Here is a 16,860-nt window from a genome sequence, read left to right as displayed (position 1 = left end):
GAGGAGAATTTACAACTTTGCATGTTATCACCAACACCAGCACCCAAGTAGAGGGGTAGTACCACTGGTGTACCACAAATCTGACCAACAGGATCAAAAGAGAAAGGAAGTACAGGGAGGAGAAATGCGCAACAGATGCTAAAGGCAGTAGTTCAACTTTCAGTAATCGAAAAAGAGTACAAATGCAGCAGGGTATCGCCCAATGTGGATTAAGGGAAAATTTAAAATGGAAAACAACAGAACTTAACCTAGAGTAGCGGAGCTAAAAGTAGCCAGGCATTAGGCAGTTCAACGTACGGGGAAAGCAAGGGAGGGGGAGGTGTTATGCTACATAGGTTCTATAGCCCTTACCTACAATAGTGCTCGTAGCTTTCAGAGGACATTAAGACAAACGAGACAATCCACCCCCCAGGAGAGGGGGTTTAGCCGAAGTGGACAGCAAAAAATATCATACAGGAAAAGTATCGCTGATTCGCCAGAAAATCAGTGGCAATATTATTGAAATTTTGCCAGATCGGCGATAAAATAACGAAATTCTCGAGTTTTGGCGTCCGTTTCAATTCGCCATTTACCAAAATTCGGCAAAATTTTGCCGATAAGTTGCACCTTTACGATTTCTATTAAGTATGTCTTCATTTAATCATATCTTGAAACCACATGAGACCATATGCAAAAAAAAAACTTAAATTGAACTAAAAATGACTTGGACCAAACCTAAGGGTCAAGAAGAAAAAATACCTTTATTTTTTTTAATATTTACAACGTTTTTTTTATTAAATTTTAATTAAAAAAAAGTTTGAAATGGGGCTACTTTTGAATCACATTCTTTCTTTTTCTTTTGTCCTATTGTCCTTTCTGTGCTAGGTTAGGTTAGGTAGTCAAATAGTTTGCGTGTAACCGGTGAAAGAAATTTCAAAAACGTAGAAGAAAAGCCTCAGACACTGCAATTATCGCAGTTGAGTAATTAAGAATTTAAGTGGACAATATTTCCAAAATGTTGCCTGATATTTAAGCAGAAGTCGCTTTCAAGTTTCAGCTAACTTTCTTTTTCGGTGAGAAGTTTCAGCGAACTTTCGTATCTTGTTTCCTTTCACCTCAACAATAATAATTTGATATTCCTCATGGGATAATTTATCCCACCTTTCTCAATTGTAATTTGTGTTTATTTTTTATCAACGCAATTTTATCAAAGTTTCCAATACAATATTTCCCGATGAAAACAGAGTTATATAAACCGAGAGAGTTGGGATCTTGAGAGGATACAGAGAGCTATTTGAACATCTTTATCTTCTCTGCTATTCTGCAATTACTACTCTTTTTAACTTCTAATTTCATGGCGTCACAAGATTTTACTTCCTCCTCTTCTTCTTTGAGCTCCAAAGCTGTATCTCCTTTTATTTACGACGTGTTTATCAGCTTTAGAGGTGAGGATACTCGCAAAAACTTCACTGGCTTCCTCTACAAAACTCTGAAGAACAAAGGAATCAATGCCTTCCTTGATAGTGAAAAGTTGTGGACTGGAGAAGCAATCGGTCCAGCCCTCCGCAAAGCCATCGAGGGTTCCAAGATCTCGATCGCTGTCATCTCTAAAGGTTACTCGGATAGCAAATGGTGTCTTCAAGAACTTGCTCTGATAGTTCAGTTCCGCAGATCCAATCAAATAATCCTACCCATATTCTTCTACGTTGATCCATCGGATGTTCGGAATCAGACTGGAAGTTTTGAGGATGCGTTCCTGAAATACCAGGAGATTTTTGAGCCCGAGAAAGTAGAGAGTTGGAGGGGAGCCTTGAGAGTGGTAGGAAATTTGAAAGGAGAAGTTCTCGACGACACTAAGTAAGTCTCCATCCCACAAATTCTTGCTTAAGGTAGTCTCATTTCCATATCTTATACTTAAATTACCAGTTAATTATAATTTCGTTTTGACCTTTTCATTTCCATTCATTCGTTAGAGTTGTAATTAATTTTACTTATTGCATTTCAAAAGTTCTTTCAATTTGTTTGTTTTTCTCTTAAACTGATATTTCCATCCCCTTAATTGTTCTTGGGATTTTACTTTTCTATTAAATAACTACAGGGATCAAGCAGAGTTTGTTGAATCAGTTGCGAAAAGGGTTCTAAGTGAATTGGTCAATAGCACACGCTTGGCTGAGTGTGATTACCTTATTGACATGGATTCCAGAGTAAACGATCTACTATCATTTTTAGATATTGGCTCCAATGATGTCCAATTCGTGGGAATTTGTGGTTTCGGTGGTATTGGGAAGACGACGCTAGCCAAGGCAGTTTATAATCATATTCTTTCAAACTTTGATAAGCATTGTTTCCTTTCAGATGTTAGAGAACAAGCAGCACAATTCAATGGTCTAGTGTCTTTGCAGAAGCAGTTCTTAAAGGATATTTTTAAAGAAGACTTTGACGTAGAAGATTCTCATAAAGGAAAAACATTGATACAAGAAAGAGTTAACAAAGAAAAGGTTTTTCTTGTTCTTGATGATGTAGATAGCAAACAACAAATAGATGCTTTGGCTGGTAAACTCAATTGGTTCGGTCAAGGAAGCAGAGTTATAATTACAACAAGAGATGAGCAAATTTTGAACTTGGCTAAAGTTAACATAGATAAAATATACAGGCCTCAATTGCTAAATTGTGCACATTCTCTTCAACTATTCAGTTGTCATGCCTTTCAAAATAGACAACCTCCAAAAGAGTATATGCAACTCTCACGTGAAGTGGTATACCATTCTGGAGGGTTACCTTTAATTCTAGAGGTATGTGGGTCTTATCTATCAGATGCAAGTGATAAAGATGAGTGGGAATGTACATTAAAAATGTTGAAAGAAATTCCTCCTAAAGAAGTCCAAAGAAAGCTAAGGATAAGCTATGACAATCTCGAAAATGATTATCAGAGAAACATATTTCTTGATGCTGCCTGCTTTTTCATTGGATGGGAGAAAGAAACTATAATTTCCATATGGGAGGCTCGTGGCTATCATCCAAAATCTGCAATATCTAGATTAATAAAGAGATCCCTTCTAAAGTTTGATGGCGAGTACCTGATGATGCATGATTACGTTCGAGACATGGGAAGAGAAATTGTCTTAGAAGAGAACCGCATGGATCCAAGTAAGCGTAGTAGGCTGTGGTCTTATGGCGACATTGTGGAAGTATTAGAAGGACATAAGGTAACACCTAAACACCTCTCGCTCTCTCACTTTCTCTCGACATGTGTGCAAATTATGCATATTTCTTGTTTGGTTGATGCAAAATATGCATGCATGTGTGGAGACACCAGGCCAAAGTACATGGTGACCAAGGAAAATGAAAGCATGAAAATCAAATAGCACTTCCAAATTTAAAAAATAACAATATCTTTGCATAATGATTTGCATGCACTCCGTTGGTAATATATGATGCTCTAATTTGAAGATGAATCCTAAATTTGTACAATTAGATGCATGAGTTCATAAGAACCAATCACATGGAATCAATCATGGAACTTGTAGTGGAGTGGCATGTACCTCATCGTACGAGTACAAGATTTAGAGTCCTCAAAGTTACTTTTTTTGCACCATTATTAACTCTCTTTTTTTTTTTTTTTTTTTATGTTTCTATATAGTCCTATTATCCAATAATGTCCATTTAATTGAGTTATTTTCTACTATAGGGAACTCAAACAATAAAAGGCATGAGCCTCTCCTATGCTTCAAGGCCGCCTATTAATTTGACTGTGGAATCCTTGAAGATGATGCCCAATTTGAGGTTTCTTAATGTTATGAATTTTAAGATTTTATGTCCCAATTTATATCATAGGAGATTAGTTGCTCTCACCCTATCAGACGAGGACTGTAATCAACTTTGGAATGTCAGGCCTCTAGATGAACATAAGGTATATTACTCGACTTTTTCTTTCTCTCTTCAATAATATTGAGTTTAATAGATCGTAATATATGTATGTTTTCTCTTTGTTTGACAGCGATTTCAAAATTTGAAAATTCTCAAGCTCTCAGTGTGTTATTCCTTATCAAAGTCCCCAGAATTTTCATGGTTTCCTTCCTTGGAACAATTAGAGTTCATTGGGTGTTCTTCATTGGATGAGTTAGACAAGTCTATTGGGCAGTTGAGTCAACTCAAAAGCCTTATTGTCAGGTGGTGCAGCTCACTCATAATATTACCTGACTCAATTGGTGATTTAAGCTCCCTAATCAAGCTTGTCTTGCTTGGAACAAGAATAGAAGAACTCCCAGACAGCATTTCTAGGATGAGTTCTCTCGAAGAGCTTATGCTTGACTCATGTGTGTCACTCAAGAAGTTGCCTAAGTCAATTGGAGATCTAAAATCTCTAATCAAGCTTGACCTGTCGTCAACAAGCATTGAAGCACTACCAGACAACATTTCTAGGTTGGGTTCTCTCAAAGAGCTTCTTCTTATGTATTGCAAGTCACTTATGAAATTGCCTGAGTCAATTGGTGATCTAAAATCTCTTGGTATGCTTGACTTATCATACTCAGGAATAGAAGAAATTCCAGACAACCTTTTCAAGATGAATCTCAAAGACTTTAATTTTAAGGGATGCTTATCACTCAAGAAATTACCTCAATCAATTGATAATATTCTAAAATGTCAACTGAAACTGGACTTGTCAGGAACTAGCTTGGAAGAAGTCCCAAGTAGCGTATACAAGATAAGTTCTCTCAAAGAAATTATTTTCTCGCAGTGCTATTTAATCAAGAAGTTGCCTGACGCAATTGGTGATTTAAGATCCCTAATCAAGCTTGACTTGTCAGAAACAAGCATAGAAGAACTCCCAGATAGCATTTCTGGGATGAATTCCCTAGAAGAGCTTATTCTTGTACACTGCAAGTCACTCAAGAAATTGCCTCAGTCAATTGGAGATCTAAAATCTTTAGTAAAGCTTGACTTGTCATACTCAGGAATAGAGGAACTTCCAGACAACATTTCCAAGACGAGTCCTCTGAAAGAGCTTATTCTTCAGGAATGCAAATCATTCAGGAAGTTGCCTAAATCAGTTGATAGTATTCTAAAATGTCAACTCAACCTTGACTTGTCGGAGACTGGAATAGAAGAAGTCCCAAATAGCATTTGCAGGATGAGTTCTCTCAAAGAAATTAGTTTCTCGCATTGCGATTCACTCAAGAGGTTGCCTGAATCAATGGGTGACCTACAATCTCTAGTCAAGCTTGACTTGTCAAACTCAGGAATAGAAGAACTCCCGGACAGTATTTCTGGGATGAGTTCTCTCAAAATACTTATTCTCCGTGAGTGCTGGTCATTAGTGAAGTTCCCTAACATTGTTGGACGATTGCACGAGCTCGAGGTATTAGATTTTGGAGGTTGCACTAACCTAGTGAAGCTACCAAGGCCTAAGGGGGGAACAAGATGTTTGGACAGCATCAACCTAAATCTGACCAATATAACCAAGTTTCCTGATAATTTTTCAATGCCCCAGAATTTAGTGAAACTGAAAGTCAAACATCTTGGGATTCAATTCTTTCCGCTGGATATTGCACCCTTGAAAACCTTGAAGCAATTGAAGATCTATGGATGCGGAAAGGTGGAATACCTCTTAGAGCTTCCCTCAAATTTAGTTGAACTCTGTTGTGAAGATTGTGATTCGTTAGGAAGACTCCCAGATCTGTCAAAACTGAAGAGTCTGACAACATTAAAGCTAAGGAATTGCAGAAAGCTGGAGGAAATACCAGGCCTTGAGGGAACAGAATCGTTAGAAGAATTGAATGTGGAAGGATGCTTTAACTTGAGACAGGCTCCGAGGAAGACACAGGTCTAAGTCCGTGCCCTTTTTACACCTGAAACTAATTGAAAATAGATATTAGGAACTGCAAATTAATCCATTACTCTGATTGATGGCTTCTTTCCTTTTTTGGATTATTTGCAGGCAACACTTTTACCAAACAACAGGGCGCTAGCTCTTGGTTCGGCTCACGCTTTGACTGCAAATGCTGGGATCTACAACAATGGTTTTATTCTTTCTTTTGGTTTGGAATTCTTCTTTGACGATGTGAAATTGCGGGACGGGCACCCGTTAGCCATTGATGTCCAATTTTCTGCCATTGTCTACCAAAAAGAGAAAAGAATCAGGTGTCTTCATACTCTGAGAATTGAGGACGTTAAGGAACTATATGACCAAGAGATGATATGCAGTTACCATTTCAATGGCTTGAATTGGTTTGGGATTCCGTTGCGTGGAGAAGATTCTATTCAGATTTTAGATGTGAAAATACATAGCTTCAAATGGTCGTATGTCGATGAAGTTGGTGGAGTAGTGATGTTGAATTATGTGCCCAACCAGCACCAATCAATAATATTCTTGAGTTGTATAAGATTAGACCCTTTTTCTGAAGCAGTGGGGCAAGAGGAAGACCCATTGAACTTAACATGTTGGCCACGAGCAGAGGTTGACGGATTAAGTAGTGTTCCTGACAAACAAAAAGAGGAGGAAGAAGAAGAAGACAGGTATGACATCCCTACAGTCGATTTTTTGAGTCGTTTAGGGTTGAACTCTGGTTCTGATGCAATGGAAGAAGAAGAAGAAGAGAGGAAAACAATGTCCCTGCAATAGATTTCTTGAGTCATTTTGGATTGGTCTCTGTTTCTGATGCAATGGAAGAAGAAGAAGAGGAAGAGGAAAACAATGTCCCTACACTAGATTTCTTGACTCGCTTAGGATTGGACTCTGTTTCTGGTGTAACGGCAAAAGACGAAGATAAGTTGAGACACAGCTATAGAGTTGGCCTTCGTGGTGATGACGATGATGATGATGAGGCACCAGATGCGGGAAGCTGTTTCTGTTTCCATTCTTTTCTTTTTCTTCGTTCCCTGCTTTTTAGATCCTAATTCCAGTATTGAAATGTATGCACAATGAGTTCAGAGTGACAACTACTACAGTAAAGATATATGTGGTGACACCATGTTTTATTCTACTGGTCCTTCGATCTCTTACATTGCCTGAGTTCAACTCTCTCAACAACAAACAATGGATTTGGAGCTGGAGGTTTTTCTTCTTCTGGCGAATTGTTGGTGGTCATCCCCAAGTACATGCAGGTTAGTTGAATCTGCATGTGGTCTATTCTAACCTTTTAATATGCTTTGATCAGCTAAACAAGAAAATTAATTCTAACCTTCTAACTGTGGTTGTTGCTGACCTCAGCTCTTCTCTTTTCTTTGTTCTCTTTTTGGGGATGAATATGGCTTATACACCATATAAAAGAACAACAATTTCCTGTATGGCCCACTGAGAAAGCCCCAAGGGAATCCAGATTCTTGAACACAGCCAATTAGCCATGTCAGTGGGCAAACAGGTGCTGATTTTCATCTTTTTTTGATGAAAGTAAGCATGTGTTATCCCCCCCCCCTTTTTTTTTGGCTTCTTATGAAAGTAAATAGGAGCTAATTACCTAACCTGCAATCAGGTAGAAATTAAGGGGCTCCACAGGTGCTAACTACCTTAGCTGTAATCAGTAAGAAATTACCAGGCTGTACTGGGACTCTTACTCGACCAAATCAAATCTTTACCCCGTGGCACTGCCAAATAGTAAACTGCCAAATCAATTGAATAAATATTCGATTTTTGTAGGGTTCCTTCCATCTTCTCCATTCCAGGAGTTTGACTTCTGTATGTCTGATTCATTTCTTTGCTCTGCTTGACTGGTTCTGGAAAGATTCATCATTCATCTATTACGATTCACATTTCAGACTCCATTTCATGGCTTCTTCTACCAGCACTAAAATTCCAGTCGAGTGCTTAGATGTTCGTACCCCCCACCGATGACACTTGGTATGAGTTTTTCACCTATTTCTCAAGTGTGATACCCTTACTGTCAAATTCAATTATTTCCTAGAAGAGTTCGATGAACACTACTTTGCTTCTGGATTCAAGTCCCTTGGAGAGATAAGTGCCTTCCTGGATCAGTTCCGGCATGTATCGATTCAGTTGCAAGACCACCAATGCTCACAAGTCACTCAAGGGATGGTGTTTTGCATCTCCAATGTCTACAAAGAGATGACCTTCACTTCTATGATGCCTATGTCAAGGACTTAAGTGTTAATATCTTCGCCTTAAAATTTTTTCCCTAATACATTTGTCTGCTTATACTTATTTATTCAGTGATGGGAGTGAATTTTAAGTATTTCCTATAAATAGAGAACTAGGCAAGAACTCCGTAACTGAACAACTAGAACTTTAAGAGGTGATAAAGTGAGCTGTAAGTGTGTGAGAACTTGTGGTTTTTATGTTCTCTTCAAGGGTTTGAGTTGAGACAGGATGTATAGTGCGTATTTTGATTTTAGATACATGGTTGGGTTTGGTTTTAAACTATTGTCATTTGTACTACTATATTCTCGCAGTTTTCTTTTAATGGACAAGCCTCAATATGAATCTTGATGCATGCATAGCTGAACCACGTAGATACTTGTGTTATTTTTGCTTTTACTGCATATTGTATATTGTCATATCGTGCGTAAGTGGGCCCCATGTAGTTAATTTTTAAGGGGGATACTAGTAACAGTTACCATTTCTGATACTTTGTTTTGTTGTATTTCCACCAGTGATTGACACATGTGGAGAAGCGACCATCATTTTTCCCGGCAATTACCATTATCCCAGTTAGGTAATTTTTCGTTCTGAACTTTCTATATAGTGGTTTTGGCAGAGTATATCGCTTACAAAGATTTTCAGCAAATTGGTTATATTATCCTATAAACTTCATATTGTGCTCAGAAATCAATGGCCTCTTAAGTTGTTTTAAGATTTAGCATTCCATGATAAAGGCAGGGTTGATACTTGCTGAGTTGATGGAGTTTTGTAACTAATTTTTGTTTGTTTTTTGTTATGGCTGGTGCATCATAAAAAACACAATTATGTTAATGGGGAAGAGGAATGCTTATGCGACTTTAAGGTTTTATGGCTTCATGGCCCAAATGATGTGATAGAGACATTAACTTAAGCTGCAAATATTTGCATAATCCAATCTGGAGATGCAGAACAAAATGCTACATTGGCATCTTCTTTTTGACGATATCAAGAGGGAAACTTTAAATGGCTTCACCCAGCACTTATTCCATCCCTGAAAATGGTGTTTCAGCTTGCAGAGATGCTTCTACTAAAACTCATGGCTCAACTGTTCAACACAAACGCAAACAAAGTACAGCTAGTCCTATGGAAATTCTACCACAAGCACACATACTGAAGAGTTGCTCAGCTGTTTTGGGTTGTTATTGTCCTGTGTTTTGTTTTACATTATATATATTCTCCTTGTAGGGAACAAAATTTAGCAAGCAAACTAGACTTACAGCGTGAACATATAGAGTTCAGTTTATTTTTTCAAAGTACTTAACTCATTTAGTACAATAAAGACCATAATTTTGAAAATCTTTTCTCAGGGTGAATTGGCGAGTCCGGGTTTGGAGAAGACAGGCTTAGGAGGTGAAATTCTGGCAGTGAACACGACAGATGGTAGGGATATAGATTTAGGAGGAGAAACTTTGGCCACCAAGACAGGGGATATAGGAGATTGTTATTTTATCATTATTGAGAGTATGGACATGAGCCTGTCACCTCTAGCTGTTGTGCATTCTATTTATAAACATGCTTCTGTGGTGAGTCATGCTTGCATGTTCCCAATCTTGTCACGAGAACGATATACAAGAGGATTGATTGGTGCTGATGGCAGAGAAGATAAACGAATTTGTTAGAAAACAAGTATTAAATAATCAAAACAGCAGATGAACTTGAACAAAGAAAAGAGAGAAGAAATTCAATGAAACAGGGGTACTAGTATACGACTTGCAACTAAAGTTATAGCACAAACAATGGAAGACAATACTTAGGTCTTGCAATCCGAATTATGGGCATATCTTTGCAAGAATCAAGAGGAATCCCAAGACATCAGTATAGTGCAGATTGAACTTCAGATTTGCACAAAAAAAAAAAGTAGTAGCAGCCTCAGTTGGATCAAATAGGTAGACATATCCTCAAAAAGCTTAGGGCCTTTTTGTAGTATTAATACATAGATACTTGGTGCTTCAAAAGTTAAAGAAGAAGGACAGCCATGCACAATTACTGCAACGAAGGTTGGGGCTGCCCTAGATAAGAAAAAGGAAAAAAAAAAAAAGAAGAAAAAAAAAAAACTGGGCAGCCAAGAGAGAGAAAACAGTCCCTAGGTTGATTAACCTTGCTCTGATGCCATGATGCCATGTTAGAAAACAAGCATTAAATAATATCCATCAACACATCTTGAGTAGATATAGAATAAGGTATCATTTAAAGACATGTAATGATATCGTTGTAGAATGCCATAAGTTGAGGACAGATATCTTCGCAAATAATATCCATCAGCACATCTTGAGTAAGAGTAAGGTAATAGGAAGAGAAGATCAGTTCACATGAATATCTGATCTAACAGTCCATAATATATAGCATTAGGTGGCTGCACACCAAGGAAACAGAAAAAAAAGAATTTCAGAAGAGAATATTGAGAACAACACTATTTTGATTAAAAAAAACTTTGATACCATGTTAGAAAACAAGCTTTAAACAATCAAAATAGCAGTTGAACTTGAACAAATAAAAAAGAGAAGAAGAAGAAGAGAATAAAGATGAAGAACTAGTAGAAAAGACCTGTGATTCTTAGCTAAAGAGTCTAGAATCACAAAGCATTTTTATTTATAACTTCTAATGAATCTAATACAACTTGAGAGACAAGTAATTATCCTCTAGAAGAAGGAAACAAAATATTATAGCTTTAGTAACTTCCTAACTCCTAAAATAGAAAGTTCTGAAAATAGAAACTACCACCAAAATAGAAACTATGCTTTCTAAAAACTCCCAAAACTTATGTAACAAAACTCCTACATTAGAAATAGAAACTACGCAATTTTTACTGTTCACGTGAATAGTAACACAGTTTTTACTGTTCACGTGAACAGTAACATGAACAGTAAAATAGTCCAGACTTGCATATACTTCAACAGAATTTCTTCATGATCCCACTCATATCATTGTGTCATCAAGTGGAAGGTATTATGTTGCCTTATTTTTTTTTAATTTAATACTTTCTCTGTTTCAAAAGCTGTGTGCATACTTACAAAATACGTTTCTGCTTTAGACTCTTCTTGTTTTTGTGATTGCATCTTATGATTTTAGTCCTTCCTTCAAGTTACATTGTTGCTTTGGTCTTACTGATGCATGTCAATTTTCAAATAATTAATGCATTCATAGAATATTTTTTGTGACTTTAGTTGTTAGTTGAGAAATGGAAACCATGTTGTTTCCTTGGAAGGATGCAACCCACTGCATATATGAATGCATTTCGCTGTCCTTCGGAATAAATCCTCTGATTTTGAGGATACAAGAAAGTGAATCACATAACCAGGTGTACTTCTGGATTTAATTGATCGGCCAAATTTCCAGGTTTATTATGATCTCTTGTTTCTCAAGTAGTTCTTTTACATTTAATTACATGGAAGTGCAGTACACTCAGCAGTAGCTAGTGTTTGTGTGGTGTTTTTGCCACTACATGAGCTTGTGAATTGCTTAAAGGCGGTATATGAAGTTCAACCTGCCGTGCTAACCCCAACTCTGCTTTGATGGTTGCTTTGTGCTTCTTCTGGATGTGAATTTGTAGCATAGGGCAAGGACTCAGGTACAGCTTCTTGGTAATGAGTTCTAACGCATGTATCTAGGCATGTTCCTTGATGGTTATTTGATTGTTTACTCATTCAGTTAATAGTTTATTGTGTCTAAAGCTTTCTTATATGATCCCTCTACATGTGTCTCTTGACTGGAGGATCTTGCATAGATACATGTAGTTCTAGCTCTATGTTAAATGGTTTAGGCTAAAACTTTGAAACATTAAGTAAATTATTGGAATCTATTCTTCAATGTTTTGAATATAGCCTTAGTCAACATTTGAATTATATATATACCCTATATTGTTCTTGCTTTCTGGATTTTTAATCACCCCTCCTCTTCCACCCGGCCACCTCCGCAGCAGAAAAAAAGAAAAAAGAAAAAAGAAAGTACAACTAGTTCCATTCCTGAAAGAAAAGAAGAAAAAAAACGTGGATGCTCCGTTTAAAGATAGAGGAGGTGGGCTGGACATCATTTGCAGAGATTCTGAAGGCAAGCCATTAAAGGTTTAGCAATTCCAGCTCAGGTCGATTATATTCTTATGGGGGAAGCTGTCCCTGAGGAAGGGGTTTTTAATGGTGCTCTTGAGAAAGATTTTAGAGATGTCTTGGTGGGAATCAGATTTTGTGGAAGTGATCAACTTTGTGATCAAACTGGAGTTGATTTCAATGGACATTCAGAATATTATGTAGGATATGTTGGATCTCTTTTCTCAGTTTTAGATATTTCCTTCCATCATGTGAATAGGGAGTCTAATGCAGTAACCAACTCCTTTGCTTGTAAGGTTGTGTCTGTAGTGTGTAAGATTCTTTGGCCTATTTTGGATCTATGATTTCTAGATCTTTGTAATCTTAATGCAATGTGCGGGTCATGAGTAAATAAATGTGGTTTTCTACAATGGTTGTTACAGTACTCAAATATGACTTTTGGTAATGGTTTCTTAATTAATCTTCTGCACTAATTGAGTGTTCTTCCGTGTCAATTCTAATTAGAAAGAAAGAAAACCCTTATCATCTACAATTTAATTTTAATTATAATAAATCCTGATCCTGAATTTGAAAAGGGTGAAATTTTACATTCCAATATATAAGTTATTAAAGAATCGATATAAATTTTCAGTCAATTTTTCAACGCATATAAATAATACTGATTTATTGAGGGTGAACAAGAAGTAATCCATTAATTATTTCTCTATCATCTCTCTCATTAATTTTACATTTTTACAATTTCCTCTCCTATTCTTAATGTAACTGATTTTTTTTTCCTTTTCATTGTAACCGTTCACTGCCTATTATTATTTCCTAACTCTCTCACAAGATAACCGAAGGAACTCGCACTTGGGGAATGGTTCAACTTCAATGCTGCGCATTAAAAGCACAGCACTATGTTTCCCATGGTCGAGATTGAAATTTAAACCTTAGACCTTTCATTTCGATTTTCACTAACTGCAAAATGCACGATCAAGATTTGATGTTGAGCAGCAAGTGCTGCGATTAAATACACGGTATTCAAGTTCACTCCCTTGAGTAATACAAATTACTATAAATGTGACTCCTTAATCGAAGCCATAAGGTTAGAATGACCACAAGCATCTCATCATGACACGAAATGAAGAAGATGCATAGATAAAGGGAAGAAGGTGGGTTAAAAGTAGACCTATAAACGGACCGGATTCGGCTCGGATACACCAGTATCCGAATTCGAATCCGGCAAAAATTTAAAGAAGGCATCCGAATTCGAATCCGAAACTTTATCGGATATCCGATAATAATCCGATCCAATAAAATATCCGATTATTGATTGATAATTGTCACTTTTTTATATTTTTTATTATAAATTTCTAATTTTCGATTACCGAATACCGCTATCTGAATCCGATTACCGGTATCCGAATCCGATTATCATCTATTTTTAAACAAAAAATGTTAAATACTTTACTCTATCTGAATAAAAATTTATTCGGATATTTATCCGATAAGCAATATACAGATATTTTCCGGTAAGAAAATTTTCGGATACGGATACCCTTAAAAGAATACGAATGTGAATTCGGAGGCGGATTTCGGCTATCCATTTACAAGTCTAGTTAAAAGGAGCATAAAATAAAGTGAAAATTAAAAATAAAAAACAATGAAACTGCAACTTTCGCCCTCTTTTCTCCTCTTTTAATTAACACATGTGCAACCAACATCTGAATTTCCCTCTCCTAATGCAGTCTACTCTGTTTTGTCTCGCCGTAGCGATAGCTGATCTTTGGTCTTTCTCTTGAACGAGAAACCATTTCCCATATGGTAGTGCAGAAGGAATCGGGATCATCTCTCCGTTGGGGAGAGCACTCTGACGGCTTCCTAACCACAAAAACACAACGGGGCTCACAACTAAAAATATGAGTTTTTTCTTTTTTTTTTTTCTTCCAAAATTGTGTTTTTCACTTGTGGACCCCACTTCTTCTTTCTTTCTTTCTTCTTCTTCTTTTTTTTTTTTTTTTTTTTTTTTCTTTTTGGTATTTGTGCTTTTTTTTTAATACGGTAAATGAAATGTCGTCCGCAAGGTCAAACCAATACCTGCCCACTGAGAAGCATGGATCTTTACCATTCATTCAACCCTGCATTGGCCCACTAATCTCGACTCGTGCATAAGGGTTGTGGTCTAGGGGAGCTAAGTATATCTGATCCAGAGCGCCTTACAACGGTTTTCAAAAAAGATTACATGATCTAATTGGAATCCATAGAAGTATCTGTTCCAGCCCTGATATAGGCAAATCCTCAGGTTAGAGTTGGTAGACTCTATTAATGTGCAAATGTATGTGCTATCAGAGTGCTCAACCCGGGTGTCAATGAAGAGGCATTCCAAGCCAAGCAAAGCAGCCAAGACAGTAGGGTGGTTGCTAGCACGACTTATGGCTTGCTAATCTCTTTCTTCATCCTCCTGTTGGAGCGCAAGCCTTTTTCACAGAAGAGGAGCCACAGAACGCACTCTTCCAGATGAGGATGTTAGCGAATAGGCTTTCTTCAACTAATCTCGTTTCTTTCCAAGACTAGCTGCTCACTTGCTCTGTCTAATCAGTGCTACTTCCTATACCACAGAAGTATATATATCTGCACTTATTGACACATGATAGTGGCAAATTATCCACTTTAATTAAGTCTTGCGTTCTCTCAACAGACGATGTTGCTTGAAGGTGCACTAAAGCTCTTCGTTCTCTGAAGCTTGAAGGTGCATTGAAGATCTTCTGAAATTCGGAAAGAGAAAAAGAACCCAGAAAAGAACGGAGAGACTCAGAGACACAAAGAAACCCTAATGAAGGTCGTTGCTTCTTCTTCTGCAAGAACCCTTAGCTGCACTAGGGGTGTAAACGGACCGACTTAGAGTATGCTCCAAGGATGCTAAGTCGGTGGAACATTAATCAATATTGAATGTCTAGAGGCTTACATGAAAAACACTGATCAGTATAGAAACATAAAATGATGGAAAAGTTTTTTCTAAACATGAAAGAAGAACATAACAACACTCACATGAAATAATAATAATAATAATAATAAAAACTTAATTAATTAATTTCACACACAAGCTATAGTCATTGCGTGAAATTAATTGCATCTTTTCAAATTTAATTGAGAGGAGATTGGAAAAGAATTATGCTCCACCGACTTCGCATGCTTTTGGCTTGCTTTTGATTAGTAAGGTAACTTAAAAAACAATAATATGATTACAAATTTCATTGTCCAACGAACCCGGCGAGATGAACGATATTTCGTTTCATAGATACTAGTACAATTTACTAAAAAAAAGAAAGCATTAGAGTATGCTCCACTGACTTAGCATGCTTTTGACTTGCTTTTGATTAATGAGATAACTTAAAAAAACAATAATATGATTACAAATTTCATCCAATGATAATAATAGTAATAATCACAAAACATTTTTTTCCTCCCTTATCTTTCTATAAAGGCTTCAAAATTTGACTTTCCTTTTCTATTATATATATACTATACAAATCGTCTGTCAACTTTTCTTGTTTTACCATCAAAGTTCAGCAGAGTTGGCAATAATCAATTTCTTCATGCCTGACCATCATAGATTTAATTAATCAAGAATTTTTTTTTTACTTGGAGCTTGTATTAATATAGAATAATATACAAAGAAATTATAAATATTACAACTGATAATACTATTATTTTTCATTAACATCGTCTCACAAAGTCGTGGAGAGCATTAGAAAGGTTGGTATGATCTAATTCAGTTTCTCCCAAATCCAAATGTTCTTCATCTAAAGGCTGGAATATTAAAAACATTAGGTCACTAGATGCACACAATCTAAATGAAGGATGATCCAGATTACATGCAGCTACAAGGGTGTAGGATTAAACCAAGGTTTAAATTCAAATTTGAAATTTAATTCATCAAATCATATGGAATTATCTAGCAGACATTTGACACACCATCCTTGCTCGACTGAAGTGTTGTTGCAGAATCCTGTTTGACAACGCAAGCGAACAACCTGCAAAAAACGTGCACAACTAGGCTGGCCGAGCAACCTCTCGGAGATCGAGTTAGTGGAAGTACAACCCTAATAAAAAGACAGATAGCCAATTTGCAAGCAATTTTATCTTCTTCCTCCAATTTGAATTCTGTGGTCAGACCTCAAGCTTTAGAGATTTAAAAGATTATTTGATATGAAAACAATCTGAAGCTTTAAAATTTACTGAAAAGGTTCAATTAATCCTAAAACCCAACAACTCTTAGCAATTTTAGCCCTAAAATTGATGAACGATAAGATTCTCTTGTTCACTTTTATTTTAGCTTTCATTTTGGCTCTGTCGGTGTTGCCGAAATTTGGTTAATATCGCACTCTAGGAGTAGACCTTGTAAACAAAAATTCTTTCTTCAATCCCAACTACGATACAGAGGTTGCTCTGCAACATTTGGGCATTGGGACAGAAACAAAAGCAAAAGGAGACGGTGGAATTAGAAGATGAAAACCCTAATGAGCTTTGATCACTTTGGATCTTTAGCCTATTTTTGGATCTTATTTGTTAAGTTTCTTTCTCTAATTAGCAAGTACAACCCTAATATGGAGAATCAGAAGCTTGAGCAAATCTGAGATGGAGAGTTAGAAGAAGGCAAAGCATGTTGCAGGGGTGGTGGAAGATGGAGATGGTGAATTAGATTGGGGCAAATTGCAATTTTCA

General features: G+C 36.7%; 1 protein-coding gene across 4 annotated transcripts; it reads left to right on the top strand.

The window, feature by feature from the left end:
- The first annotated feature begins 1,053 nt into the window (after positions 1-1,053).
- LOC149003046 (TMV resistance protein N-like) lies at positions 1,054-12,719 on the top strand. Of its 4 annotated transcripts, XM_089136709.1 has the most exons (8): positions 1,054-1,836; positions 2,078-3,185; positions 3,668-3,889; positions 3,977-5,803; positions 5,918-7,083; positions 7,190-7,324; positions 8,587-9,182; positions 9,421-12,719. In XM_089136709.1, the coding sequence occupies exons 1-5, from the start codon at positions 1,334-1,336 to the stop codon at positions 6,599-6,601; spliced, it is 4,344 nt and encodes a 1,447-aa protein (XP_088992835.1). In that variant the 5' UTR covers positions 1,054-1,333; the 3' UTR covers positions 6,602-7,083; positions 7,190-7,324; positions 8,587-9,182; positions 9,421-12,719. The 4 variants fall into 4 exon arrangements, with proteins under 4 accessions (XP_088992835.1, XP_088992833.1, XP_088992834.1 ...); XM_089136707.1 differs by having other exon boundaries at positions 8,587-12,718; XM_089136708.1 differs by lacking the exon at positions 7,190-7,324 and having other exon boundaries at positions 8,587-12,718.
- Positions 12,720-16,860: the final 4,141 nt, after the last annotated feature.

Source organism: Hakea prostrata, chromosome 10 (genome assembly GCF_041222555.1).
Source record: "Hakea prostrata isolate BN-2017 chromosome 10, UWA_Hpros_2, whole genome shotgun sequence".
Taxonomy (NCBI): Eukaryota; Viridiplantae; Streptophyta; class Magnoliopsida; order Proteales; family Proteaceae; genus Hakea; species Hakea prostrata.
This window is presented reverse-complemented; position numbering and strand designations above follow the sequence as displayed.